This window comes from Schistocerca cancellata, chromosome 1, assembly GCF_023864275.1.
Source record: "Schistocerca cancellata isolate TAMUIC-IGC-003103 chromosome 1, iqSchCanc2.1, whole genome shotgun sequence".
Classification (NCBI taxonomy): domain Eukaryota; kingdom Metazoa; phylum Arthropoda; class Insecta; order Orthoptera; family Acrididae; genus Schistocerca; species Schistocerca cancellata.
This window is the reverse complement of record NC_064626.1, coordinates 174,738,477-174,750,550: the sequence shown is the minus strand read 5'-3', so window position 1 is coordinate 174,750,550 and position 12,074 is coordinate 174,738,477. Positions and strand designations below refer to the sequence as shown.

The window sequence follows — 12,074 nt, the reverse complement described above, 5'->3', positions numbered from 1 at the left end:
CACGATATTGAAATGGAAGCAATGAAGCATCCCATAACTCAGGCTTAGCAACAAAAGAAAAAGTACAATATCACAGAATGATAATGCAGACTCAATCACAAAATTCAGAGAGTGTTTATCAAATGAACAATTGCAACAAGTTTACTATTCTTACATTATTACGACTAAAGTTTCACTATGAGTTGAGGACAACTACAGTGAAAGCCAAACATAAGGTTACCTTGCAGCTAGAATTTAGTATCCTGCGCCACAAAGAGAGAGCTTTATTTATAGCACACTATTAGGTTTGTTGGTTGATTGACTGATTCAGGGGATGGGATGAAACAACGAGGTTATTGGTGCCATTGGATTAGGGAAGGACGGGGAAGAAGTCTGCCATGTCCTTTCACAGAAACCATCCCAGTATTTACCTGAAGCAATTTATGGAAATCATGGAAAATCTTAATCAGGTGCAGCATAGAATTGGCTCCAACCAACATTTAAATGTGGGCTACAACAAATACTGCAAACTTCTTTACTGTATCGTCAAAAATGAAAAAAAAATTACCAAAAATTAAAAATTCTGAGAACAAATCAAAGGAAATTTGGAGCATTATTAAGCATAAAATGAATAAACTAGAAATGGCAAATGGTAAGAAGACTAATTACAATACACACAGAGGCATTTAAGCAGTCTTTCTGCCTATGCTCCATGCTCAATTGGAACACAAAGAAATCCTAAAATTTGAAATAAATCAAAGTACCCTCTGCCAACCACTTTACAGTAGTCTGCAGAGTATGTACGTAGACGCAAATATTCAGCTCCTGGATGACAGGAGCAATGAGACAGATGGTGTGAAATTTAATCATTGGCCACCAAATTCAATGAATTCTTCCTAACAAGGTTTGAAAGTATAGAGAGAAAAAATGGACAATTGAAATGTAATGATGATACCTGAACTTCTTGTAAAAGCTTCTTCAGGAATCTTGGGAGTGTCAATACACACACTCCCTGGTGTTAAAGAAGAGTAATAACAACAAATTTAGGATTAACTGTGATATTCACAATCACAATACTAGAAGTATTAATGATTTCCATATACATTATATGTGCCTTTCTAGGTTTCAGAATGAAGTTTTTATTTCTGGTGCAAATGCTCAGATACTTAACACGAAATTAAAACAGTACCTTATTAGCCACTTCCATAATTTATCAGAATATCTGGACTTGATGTATATTCTGTTAATACTAATGTTCATATTACACAGTCACGATTATCACTGTGAGTAAATTGGCACTAGTCATAATTTGTTGTTAATGTGCTTTACAGAAGTAGCCTGAATTGGCTACTATATAAACAATGGCCTGAATAAAAACATTGTGAACAGAGAGAAGATTTATTTTCATGTACTTTTCAGTATCAACACTGTCGTATTTTGACATCGGCATTTACTAATATAACTACTTTCTAGACTTTGAGCTCCTTGCAGCATGCAGTTTGCAGAAATACTCACAAATAATAGTGTGAAAGTTCCGAGTTGTATAGCTGCTCATTTGTTGCTGGTGTTGACATTGTTTTTATTATATCTGTTAACATCCAACAGTGAAGTATTCCACTAGATGAGAGTGACTGCTGTCGCACACACAAGTCAACCAAGACAGATGACCCTGGAGGTCCTGATCAAGACACTTACTGTATATCCATAACACGTTTGTCTAAAAAAAGCTGAGTGGTAGCACACCTTGAGAAATGAAGTGCTCAGTTTGTCTGGCTTTCTTCACATGGTCACAGCCAAATGTGTTTGGATCTTATTTCTTCAAGAGTCTGTTAGTACCTGTCTCTCTGTCACTTAGTACATATAAAGGGCATTCAAAAAGTTTTGCACAGACATCTCTAATTTTTTTTATTTTTTGCACGAGGAGAATGAAATTTTCTGTGAAAATACTTGGAACATTTAGCTATAAGTTGGTATATAAAAATATTTTCTTTTATTTACAGGTGAGCCATAATGGACCATGACATATATGTCAGGTTGCGACAAAGGTCGGTGATTGAGTTCCTCTTCAAGAATAGCAATGACTCTGCCATATCGATTCACAGTAAGTTGCTTCCTGTTTATGGAGAGGACACAGTGGGTTGCGCCAGTATTCAGCAGTGGTTGCAGAGGTTTAATGAAGGTGATTTCTCTCTACTGGACAATCCATGATGTGGTAGACCATCAACAGCAGTGAGTGATGTGAATAAGGAGCCTATTGATCAAATCATCCAAAATGACAGATGTGTGACAACAGAACAGCTTGCTGAAATGACTTGTTTGTCATTGGTTAGTGTGGTATCACTGGTACAGTCACTAAGGTCATAAAAATCTGTGCACGTTGGGTGCCTATATTATTGACAAGAGAAATGAAAACAATGAGGGAGAATGTGTGTGAGGGTCTCATGAAGACCTTTACTGAAGAGTGGAAACAGTGTTTTGATGGCATCCTTACCCAGGATGAAACATGGTTGTTTTTGGCTGAACCTGACAGCAAAACCCAATCCACTGAGTGGCGTCGTCCAGGTTGCCCTCGAAAGAAGAAACCAAGACTTTCACGAACAGCAGGCCGAAAGGTGATGGCCTCCTTCTTCTGCAATCAGTGTGGTCTCATTTTCATTGACTTTTTGGAACCTGGCTCCACAATTAACCGGGACTGTTACTGTTTGTCACTGAACAAGCTGTGATGTGCCATCAAGACCCACAGACCACAGCTTCAGGGTCAGCTCATCAGACTACACCATGACAATGCCAAACCCCATACAGACCTTATGACGCAGGAGAAAATCAGGAAAATGGGTTGGAAAATTGTTCCTCATTCTCCCTACAGTCCGGACTTGGCTCCTTCTGATTTTTACCTCTTTGGTCATCTGAAGGCCCACCTGTGCCGTAAATCATTTGCTAGTGAGAAAGACCTCATTTCTTGTGTCAAGCGATGGTGTAAAAGTCAATCCCCAGAAATTTACCAAAGTGCATTTACATCATGGAAAGAACATTGGGCCAGATGTGTCATAGCTAATGGAGGCTACATTGAGTAGGCTAAAAGTATAACTAAATGTTCCAGGTATGTTCACAAAAAAATTTGTTTTCCTCGAGCAGGAGGGGGGGGGGGGGGGGGGGGGGGAGGAGACAGCTGTACACAACTTTTTGAACGCCCTTTGTGGTATGTCAATGTATTTCATTCAACAACGGAATTCCTCCAACACAGAAACTAGGCTCATCAGTGTGTGTTGACAAAGTGTTTAACCAAGTGATATCTTACACTATAACCAGCAAGTACAAAGTTATTGTGACAGAAGAACAAGCTTTCAGAACGAGAAGTTCTCTTTCAAGATCTATGGGGGCAGGAAAAAGAAAAAAAAAAATATCAGGAAGCTGTGAAAGGCTACATAATACTCAAGAAGATGATAAGAGAAGACTTTATCAACTTGAAATGTTGGTCAAATTACAAAGTTTTCTGGCAAATACCTATCTTCTGCTCAATTTTTCATATGAAGCCATGGAAAAATATGTCAGTTTAACAGACAGTAGATGAGCAACAGCTCATTCAGAGTGGAATGAGAATGCACATGATGGTGTGATAATATAGTACTCATTTTGACTCTCACTAATCCTCATCATTTATATTCCATTTCCCTGGTATTGTCTGTTAGATAAATACTCTGTTGTTGCAAGTTGGACAATCCTGATCACGAGTGCAAAAACACCCTTTTAATATTTAACACATTTTGAAAGTTTTAAACAACTTACTATGCTACAGAAACTTCCTTTTCCAGGTAATGATTCCTGCTTACCTTATACACAGTAATGTTTTTAATGTCAATTTGATCAGGCTGACTAAAAGTCAGTTTATATCTTTGCAGCTTTTGTTCTGTTATACTGTCATCTTCACCACCAATGTCATTGTCACCTGGATTGTAAATTGCCTGCAAAAAATAAAGTACAAACTGAACTACAAAAAACCAATCATTATGCCCAACTAATAAAACAAAAAAGAATAAATAGTAATAACAATTAGAGAGTGCTCAGCAAAGCTAACAAAGGGAAGAGTTACTACATGTTAAAATCCCAAAAAAATGAAAGGCAGGCCTGTACTTACCTTCAGAAGACTCAGTATCCAGTATGGATGACAGAAACACACAAAACAGAACAGAAGGCTCCTAATTTCCAGAACAATTAGTTTCTCCTTCAGTAAGAAGAGAAGAATTCGTAGGGGGGTGCTGGAAAGAGCAGTGTGGCAGGTAATTCACATCCCAGGCTAACAAGGACCCACCTGTTATGAGGAGGAAGAGATCCAAAGGTGAAGGAAAAGGCATCAGAGCGAGTGGAAAATTAAAAATAGTACATTAGTACGTATTTTAATGTCTTAGTTCTGATAACATAGAAGAGACAGAGTGAGTAGTAAAGATAGAAAGATAGATTACAAAAGGAAGATACATAAAATAATAAAGGGATTAAAGAATTCAAAGGAAGGGGAAAAATAATAGGCTTGGAAAAACACAGAAAAAAGAAAAGAAGGAAGGAAGGATAGTTTTACATATTAGGGATAAGAATAAGTAACTAAATAAACAATAAGATAAAATTCTAGCATACACCATACAGGAAAAAATGTGGGAAAGGAGGGAGAATAAATCCAGCAAAGTGGTGGGAAGGGGGGATATGTGCAAGAACATGATCTCATCTATAGAGATCAAGCAAAACTAGTCTTAGGTGGGAGCATACAAATGGCAAGTCGTTTAACAGCCCCACAGACCTCTTCGAATTTTAATGTAGTGCACTCTCATCAAATCTCCAAGGAACACAACTGTTCTGAGCTAATTCATGAATTTTGCCAATGTGGGGAGGGATATTCCTAATACAGAAAGTCGTGCAGTGAACATATCAGAAAAAAGAGAAGTTTCATGTGTCATCCTACCTTTAATACTATATGGTTTGTCAGTTAGTGCAGATGATTAGTGCAGATGGCAGCCTGTGGGTGCATTGTGCAGATGTCACTATCGTTACAGTTTCAGGGGTTATAATCTTGGAGTATGGATTGTAGTCTCCAGGTGTCATAACGTTTGAAAAGAATGCTTCAAAGCTTAGGAGGGTGAGTTGTCAGTCATGCTTGGAGAGCTGAGTTGGAAAGATGATTGCCTTTGAAAGGTGAAGTTCTGGGTTTCAAGTCCCAGTCTGGCACGTAATTTTAATCTACCAAGAAATTTCAAAAATGACACTCCCTCTGCTGCTGAGTGAAAGACTCACTGTGGACACACACTGTTTCCCACTGACTACCACAAGTGGCCATTGGCACAGTTGCATCCTCATACAAACCTTAGACTCTCCCAAAAACTAGTAATTATGGTTTTCACTTGTGAATACTTCTATCCTGACTAAAGGCAAAATCATTTGTGTAGTTCAGTACTTCATAGTTTGTCAATTTTTTTCTACTTTTTGACTGTTGTGACTGTAAAATATTTTACGATTAGGTTGAACTCAATGAGACAGTTGGAGGATAGCACAAATGAACCTTTTGCACTGGGAGATGGTATTGTAACTGAAGGATCAGATGAAGTATGGACAGAAGGGGGTGCAATAATGAAGCAACAACACCTTGAGGTGAGGTCTGTCATGTAAAAAAAATCTCCAGCAAACAGTAACTCTAAAACTGGCACTGTCTCCAGCATTCTAGTAAATGCAGATTAATGGACCAGTACATTGGTTCTGGGCACTCACAGACTTGGTTTATTGTTCAAATACCAAAAACTATGTATGTCTCGTCCCACAAATGATCCAGTTGAACAACTGTTTACCTTTTAATGGCTAATGTAGCATCTGTGTAAACAGAAATGGTCAAATTGTAATAGAAGTGCTTTTATTCATAATATAAGACATAACAAGGACAAATAAATCTGAAATGTGAAAATATATGGCAGTCATAGTCTTTTGAAACCAATAACTAGGTTACAGAAACTGCCACTGTCTCCAGGAAGCAACTGCAACAACAAAAGGATACTGAAGACCCATCAGCAGTAAACATGTGTCAGAATCTAACAGACAATATTTTTCTAAAGACAATTATCTAATGGTTGCTTTCAAATTTCTTTAAATGGACAATCAAAAGAATACTGGTAAAATACCAAATGTTTGGTTCTAAACTGCAAGTTTCTTGGTGGGATACTTTTATGGCTTCAAATTTTCCTCCTCCATATGTTAAAAGTAAGGTTACTTTGTGCATAGGGAAAGTCACTTTTGTTCCTAGTATTATATACATGACCGCCACTACTACCTTCAAATTGTAACTGGTTCTTCACAACAAATTTACAATGAGAGTAAATCTATTGTAAGGTATGCCTAATTTTTTCAAACATTTGCCTGTACGAGGTTCAAGGACAGACACCAGACTTTTATCCTTACAGTATATTTCTGAGCAACGAATAATCTGTCAGGCAGAACAAATGCTACCAACTTCAAGTGTTTGAGAAAATCTATAAAATCTATACAGCATTTCCAATTGAAGCTCTGATCAACAAGGGGACAAACAGGAATTTTGAATATTCAGTTTTACATATTTCATTTCCCAAATGCTCTTTTGTTATTAATATCAGATAAACCATATCACGTGCAGAAACATATGAACTCTTGCCCTGCTGCCCAAATGTTCAGTGATAAGATATTTACTAAAAACCAATCAATAATTTTGCTGAACATTTATTTTTCCTTCTGATGTTACATTTCTTTTGGTTTCATTAGAATGCTTGCATCAACACCAAAGAACAATATTTCTGTCTTATAAGTGTAAAATGTTAAGTCATTTAAACACTGTATCACACTTAATTATAAAAAGTGACAGGGGTGAAAAACATATGCTAACAGAATGCGAATTCAGCACGTTACATGTTGCAATTTACTGCACACTTGTACCTGTTAAATGAGGTGTTCCACATGTCATCCTCACAACTGAATGCAATACTGCACTTATCTCTGCTCTGCGTTAGGGATCCTTTCAAACACCTGGAGTCATCTCCTAAATCTTTACCAAACTATACAATCCACTGTTCCAGTTCTTCAACCATATAAATGGGAGTGCCATACACTTCACTTCTGAGATGATCTCAGTCAGAAAAATCCAGAGGATTGAGGTCAGGTGATCTTAGAGGCCAAGGAACAGGTCCTGCTTAACCTATCCACTTTGGATCATATTGATGCTTTACATATCTCACACAGCACTAAATTGTGCTAGTGCCACATGACACAACAACCATATTTCCCAATCATGCACCACAGGTGAAATTTGAGGCTAATTAAATGAGGACTTACTCAAAAAGTTCAGATTTCAAATACATTTGTACTAAAAATGAAAATATTTCATACTGAAGTTTGTGGTGGCTTGTAAGCACACTTTCACAGTTATCTTGAATGTGGCTCATTCACGGATCCACATTTACTTGAATGTCTTTGCTTTTATTATTGTATACTTTCACCCTTGTCAGTTCAGAGTTCATTATTAATTACACTCACATATGGAGACACTCTGACACACAAAATTGGAAACATCTTCAAACAACAATGAATAAAAATAGAAATGTCTAAGGAAGGAAGATCACACTGACACGTACCATAAATCTGGTATTTCCCAACACTAGTGTAGCAGCTGAGATGTTCTGTACTTAGGTCAGACAAGTTAATATGAAACAAGTCCTAGATCTGCAAGGAAGCTTCCAGATTTAAAAAGCAATTACAGAGACGAAACACATAACAAATGACAGACAAATATCAGCAACCAGATGTTATTTAAACTAATCAAACATATTGTAGAGAAAGACACCACAAAATAATATCACAAACTAGGCAATATCCCAATTCTACATCAACCACCATAGTACAGCAATAATTTACACATACTGTGTGTAAGACATGTTAGCTACCTTTACACACACACACACACACACACACACACACACACCTAGTTGGAAAATATAAGCACTCATGCACACAGAGCTACAGCAAACACTCCCACCACTACCAAAACAAATAAAAGATGAGCACATCCCACAATAGCAAAATGAAACACACGAAATGGTCAGATGACAGTGGTTCTTCACAACATACAAAAACATGAATATGTTTAGTTTCATGTGAAAGTGCTGTGTGTTAAAATCTAACATATATATGTGAAGAACAGGAAGAATAGTGTAGACAACAAAACCACCTTGTGTAACAGTAAGAATTAATACTGTTTACAGAAGAAGTAAAAGCACGCGACCTGTTGATGATCTTAACAAACTAAATTGTAAGACAGGAAAAAAGAGAAGAAGAACCATATTGTTATAGTGGCCACTGAAGATGCTTTAAATTACAGCAAAATGCTTTTGGGTTTAATAAAACTTTCATTACAGTTGCAAAAGAAACAATTTTGTTACATAGCAAACATTACAGGTGCACTGTTTCCCCACTAAGGGCCCTTGAAAGGTTTGACGCTGGACTTCCCTTAGGCCACTGTTCACAGTTGTTTTGGCTGCAACATGTTAACAATGGAATGTGATTTGCAAAACAATTACATCTTACTTCTAAGAATGATAAGTTTTCATTCTGCTAGCATGTTCGCATTTCTGGAGAAACAATTACATTATTGCTGTTTATGTTGTTTTTACATTACAGTTTCTAATGATGTTTACATATTATTGATGGCTTATTACACCCTAACCAAGACAGCTGACATGCATATCAATAATGGGGAGGTACAACGCAACAGCTGAGAAGCAATGCGTCTGTATGCAGAACAAATTCCAAGGAGGAAGTTAACAAATCATGTCACATTTCAAAGAACTGGCAGCTATCTTCATGAATCAGCATGCCATAGATGGGAAACTGGTAGACTACACACAGTGTGTGAACTGTTCAGTTTGAGGAAGCTGTGTTCCATCGAACTGAGAATAACCTCATAATAAGCACACAATCTGTCGCCAGGTAACTACGGTACCGTATTTATTCAAATATAAGCTGCACTTTTTTTCTGGTTTTTGTAATCCAAATCACCATCTGCGGCTTAGAATCAAGTGCAAAGTAAGTGGAAGTTCTGAAAAATGTTGGAAGGTGCCGCCACAACTAACTTCTGCCATTGAATATATGTAGCGCTACACAGGCGCGCTTTGGAGGCACAAAGATAAATACTGGTGCCGAAACCTCTGCGCCAGTAAATAAATTTAAAAAAAGGGTAGAAGACGAGCTTTCTTCTCCTCCCCGAGTTTCGACCACTGCATTTTGATACATTATCCAATTGTGTATGTGTGTAAGTTGTTAATGCTTCCATGGAATAAAGTTTTGTTCAGTCTATTGGTCGTGTTGAACCATACCTAATTACAACGATTACAACTTAAAGAGATTATTCAGTACAGAAAGAATGAAGAAGCAAACTTCAGTTTATTTTTTCCGGTTTCATGGATGGATGATCCTGAGACTGTTGAAGAAGCCTTATCATCTCTCACAGTGATCAGTGGAAGAAAGCAATGGATGAACAGTACGACTCCTTGATGAAAAATTAAACGTGGTCGTTGGTAGCTCTTCCACAAGAAAAAAAGAGTTTTACCCTGCAAGTGTGTATTTAAAATGAAGACGGCAAGGAGGAAATAAATCAGTATGCGGCAAGATTAGTAGTTAAAGTATGTGTTCGAAGAAAAGGTGCTGATTATGGTGAAGTATTCTCACCAGTTGTAAGGTACGCTTCATTCATTACCTGTTTGTTCTGGTTGTTAACTCCAACTGAACTGTTGATCATATGGGTGCAGTTAGTGCACTTGTGCATGAGGACACTGACACTGAAATTTTTAAGTCACAACCAGAGATGTACTCGGAAGGCACCCTAGCATGTTTGCTACAAAAGTCTCTGTACGGTTGGAAGCAGGTCAGCTGATACTGGAATTATATTGATCCCTATACATGTATTATTTTGTCAATAATGTTATTCACTACTACAGCCTATCGACCATATTTGATCAACAAGTATGTCGGAGCGGAAGTGAGTTGCAACAGAGCCAGCCACAGGCAGGCAACAGTGTTATGCGTTGCGATGCAAAACACAGCTGACAGGCATTGCAAAGCAGAGCCAGCTGGGTGCAATACAGTACTTACTCGAATCTAAGCCGCACTTTTTTTCCGATTTTCGTAATCCAAAAAACCGCCTGCGGCTTAGAATCGAGTGCAAAGCAAGCGGAAGTTATGAAAAATGTTGGTACGTGCCGCCACAACTAACTTCTGCCGTCGAATATATGTAGCACTACGCAGGCATGCTTTGTAGGCACAAACATAAATACTGGCGCCAAAACCTCTGCGTCAGTAAATAAATTAAAAAAAAAAAAAAAAGTGGAAAACGAGTTTTTTTTCTCCGCCGCGAGTTTCGACCACTACATTTTCATACATTATCCAACGAAGTAAATACAAATTCCGTATTGTTCATCTTCGAATGTAGCAGAATTTCAATGAACTACGAAAATACGACTGGCGAGACTGTTTGGGATGTTTGTCAATATGGCATACTCTACGTTCTGAATTTTTTCCTATCTGTGAGAAGAGATGGTTGCTAATAGGAACCTGATGAAATTTGAATCACATACAGTATTCTCTTCACCATAAGAATAATACGAATATAAACATTTTGCCATGTATTCTTTCGTGTTTGCTGCTATCTCTTTTAAATCCTGTCTGCCTAGTAAACTACGAAACCAGAGTGAGACAACAGCAAACGCGGAAGAATATACGTATCGTGTCATGTTTATATTCGTATTATTCTTATGCCTAATAGTGATACAGTCAGAAATGAAGCACGGCCAGTGACTAGATTTTTAAATTTAAGATGACTCTAATTACTGTGTAGAATTTGATGTAATAAAGAAGTGGCCGCAAAGATTTTCAAACGGAGAAAAATTTTCGCCTAACTCTCGTTCAGAACATGTTCTATCATACGCAGTCTATTATTTGATTCTTGTTGATCATTATCAAAGAAAGCAGCAGTGTAAGTAACAACAAATAGCAGTCTCTTGCCATTGTTTCGCTATTTTTTTTTTTTTTTTTTTTTTTTAAACTGTAAAACTGTATGCGGCAGTAGCGCGCACAAAAGCAAGCCATGCCGTGAGCCGCGACAGGCCGTAAACACGCACTATCAGAATGCGACAAACAATGCATGACACAGTGCAGTAATGCATTTTCAGCTTAAGAGTGACGCAAACACCTATAATAAAGAAAACAGCACTTATCAGATCAAAGCAAAATAAGCAATCGATTCAAACCAGACGAAGCACGTGAAAAAGGAAGGGTACCCGTATAAATACGGACGGAGCGCCTGACGCATAGCAATGGCTACGTGGTAAAGCTTAACTGCTAAGCTTACGACTCAAACCAAACTACTGTAGCTGTATCGTCATTCATTCGACCTAAATTGTGTCTCATATTACAATGGACCAACTTTGTTTCGATTTGGAGGTGTGGCCTAAAACTTTTCTCTCCCCTTGAATTTCGAGTCTCAAATTTCAGGTGCGGCTTAGATTCGGGAAATTTTTTTTTTCCTTTATTTTGAGTCTCATTTTTCAGGTGCGGCTTAGATTCGAGTGCGGCTTAGATTCGAGTAAATACGGTATACAAACAGCCAACTCTGCAATACGCTAGCAGAATGATGGAGCTTTTCCTCCATTGCCACCATGGAAGTTTGTAGCGTATGTGCCATAAGCCCTAAATGAATAGTCTGGATTGTATAAGTACTCCGCCATTCGAGTACTAAAATATTCTCATCTCAATATCACAGCCTACCACAAGCCTGGGACACTTGGAGCAACATCCCGGAACGCAGTATGGTGTCCGCTGTTCGACCATGGGCAGCCTACCCCCGAGTCACAAGGGCAGCCGCTGCTTGAGCAGAGTGTCACCCACTCACTGGAGGGAGGTCACAGCCGCCTCTTGGTATCAGCAACTGTGTTGCCACATGGTCATCACCATTGCAACCAGAGACGTTGCTGACAGCCACATTCGAGTGACACCACACTCGGCTCTGCTCTTTGCATTGTCAGCAATGATAGACATCTATTGTT

The 12,074-nt window shown here is 38.1% G+C and overlaps 1 protein-coding gene across 1 annotated transcript in view; it reads right to left on the bottom strand.

Moving 5' to 3' along the window:
- The window catches only part of LOC126168219 (uncharacterized), a 126,850-nt gene that overhangs the window by 55,935 nt on the left and 58,841 nt on the right, over nucleotides 1-12,074 (bottom strand). Inside the window, exon 4 of the mRNA XM_049920539.1 lies at nucleotides 3,810-3,941. Within this exon, the coding sequence (XP_049776496.1) occupies nucleotides 3,810-3,941 (132 nt within the window). The remainder of the gene's footprint in view (nucleotides 1-3,809; nucleotides 3,942-12,074) is intronic.